Here is a 1631-nt window from a genome sequence, read left to right as displayed (position 1 = left end):
GAAAACATGGCACATAGGTCGTCCATTTCATCATTCTTCTCAATCATGTTTGCTTGACTTTTCTTCTTGTCCTTCTTTGGTGCACGACATTCAGTAGCCTTGTGTCCAACCTTTCCACAATTGTGGCAATTACCTTTAAACCTCTTCTTGCTTGGATAATTCTTTGATCCAGATGGCTTATTTCTCTTTTTACTCGTTGAAGCTTCCTCAACAATATTTGCACCCATTATTGTTTAACTTCCACGAGATTTCTTCTCAGCAGCCTTGTTGTCCTCTTCAATCCGTAGACGAACAATAAGGTCTTCAAGCGCCATCTCCTTACGCTTGTATTTCAAGTAATTCTTAAAGTCCTTCCACAGTGGAGGCAACTTTTCAATAAATGCCGCAACTTGAAACGCTTCATTTATGGCCATACCTTTAATCATATATTTATAATTAGTACAATAATTAATATCTTGAATAAAAATATTGACTCGTTTCATACCTCCAGCAAGGAGGTCATGAACAATAACTTGCAATTCTTGGACTTGCGCTATGATAGATTTACCGTTAATCATTTTGAAATCCAGAAATTTGGCGGCCACAAACTTCTTTAGTCCAACATCTTCAGTCTTGTACTTCTTTTCAAGAGCATTCCATAATTCTTTTGATGTTTTCATGACGCTATAAACGTTGTACAGGCTATCTTCCAGTCCACTTGAAATGTAATTTTTGCACAGAAAATCAGAGTGCTTCCAAGCCTCAGTAACAAGGAAGCACTCGTTTTCAGGGGTTCCTTCAGGCACGACTGGAACATCCTCTTGAATGAACCTTTGCAGACTTAGAGTGGTCTGATAAAAGAACATCTTTTGCTGCCATCTCTTAAAGTCAACACCAGAAAATTTCCTCGGCTTTTCCGCTGGTGGCATAGCCATTGCAGGTGCAGTAGGACAGATAGGACCTGGCATCGCCGAAACTGTGTTAGAAGTAACAGTCACAGCAGGATCAATTTGTTCCTCTCCGTTAGTCATTTATGTCAATATGACACAAACAGATTCAGTAAATCCTTCAACCCAAGACAACACAGTGAAGAGATTGTTCTTCAAACTGATTTTAACACAATGAAGAGATTATTCTTCAAATTGATTAGGAGTAGAAAACCACGAAGGTTTTAGTCTCCTCGGTCACTTTAAAAATCAGAACAGCAAGGATATATATATATAAATAAGATTCTTTAAGCTTGTTAGTTATTCTGAGTTTATAAGTGACTAAAACAGGAAAAATAAATAAATGAACAGAAATTAGCAGTATTATGTCCCGAGCCCACAAATTCCTTGTGTGTCCTTAAAGAATCTTATTCCCTCACTGTTTCCCAAGGTTCAGGGATAAATTCTTCCCGGGATAGAACAGAACTTTCAACTTAGCGGTAACGACACTTCAAACCACTAAGTTATCAGCGAACTCAAAATAATTGTGTAAATCACACGACCGACTTACTTTGTTTTGAAAGTACTGATGCAGAAAGAAGAAGGAGATGAAGCAGAAGATTTTAGGATGAAAAATTCTGAAGGAATAATTGCTTATTTATAGCCAACGAATTTCTGGATTGAAAGGGTGTGAAAGTGGTTGTTCACAGTGCAGGTGGCTATTTG

General features: G+C 37.8%; 1 protein-coding gene across 1 annotated transcript; it reads right to left on the bottom strand.

The window, feature by feature from the left end:
* Positions 1 to 233: 233 nt before the first annotated feature.
* Positions 234 to 1010, bottom strand: LOC138887064 (uncharacterized). Its single transcript, XM_070168776.1, has one exon. It carries the CDS (start codon positions 1008 to 1010, stop codon positions 234 to 236), a length of 777 nt encoding a protein of 258 aa, XP_070024877.1.
* Between the last annotated feature and the right edge of the window lie 621 nt (positions 1011 to 1631).

Source organism: Nicotiana sylvestris, chromosome 3 (genome assembly GCF_000393655.2).
Source record: "Nicotiana sylvestris chromosome 3, ASM39365v2, whole genome shotgun sequence".
NCBI lineage: Eukaryota > Viridiplantae > Streptophyta > Magnoliopsida > Solanales > Solanaceae > Nicotiana > Nicotiana sylvestris.
The sequence above is the reverse complement of the archived record's forward strand: the minus strand, read 5'-3'. Positions and strand labels throughout refer to the sequence as shown.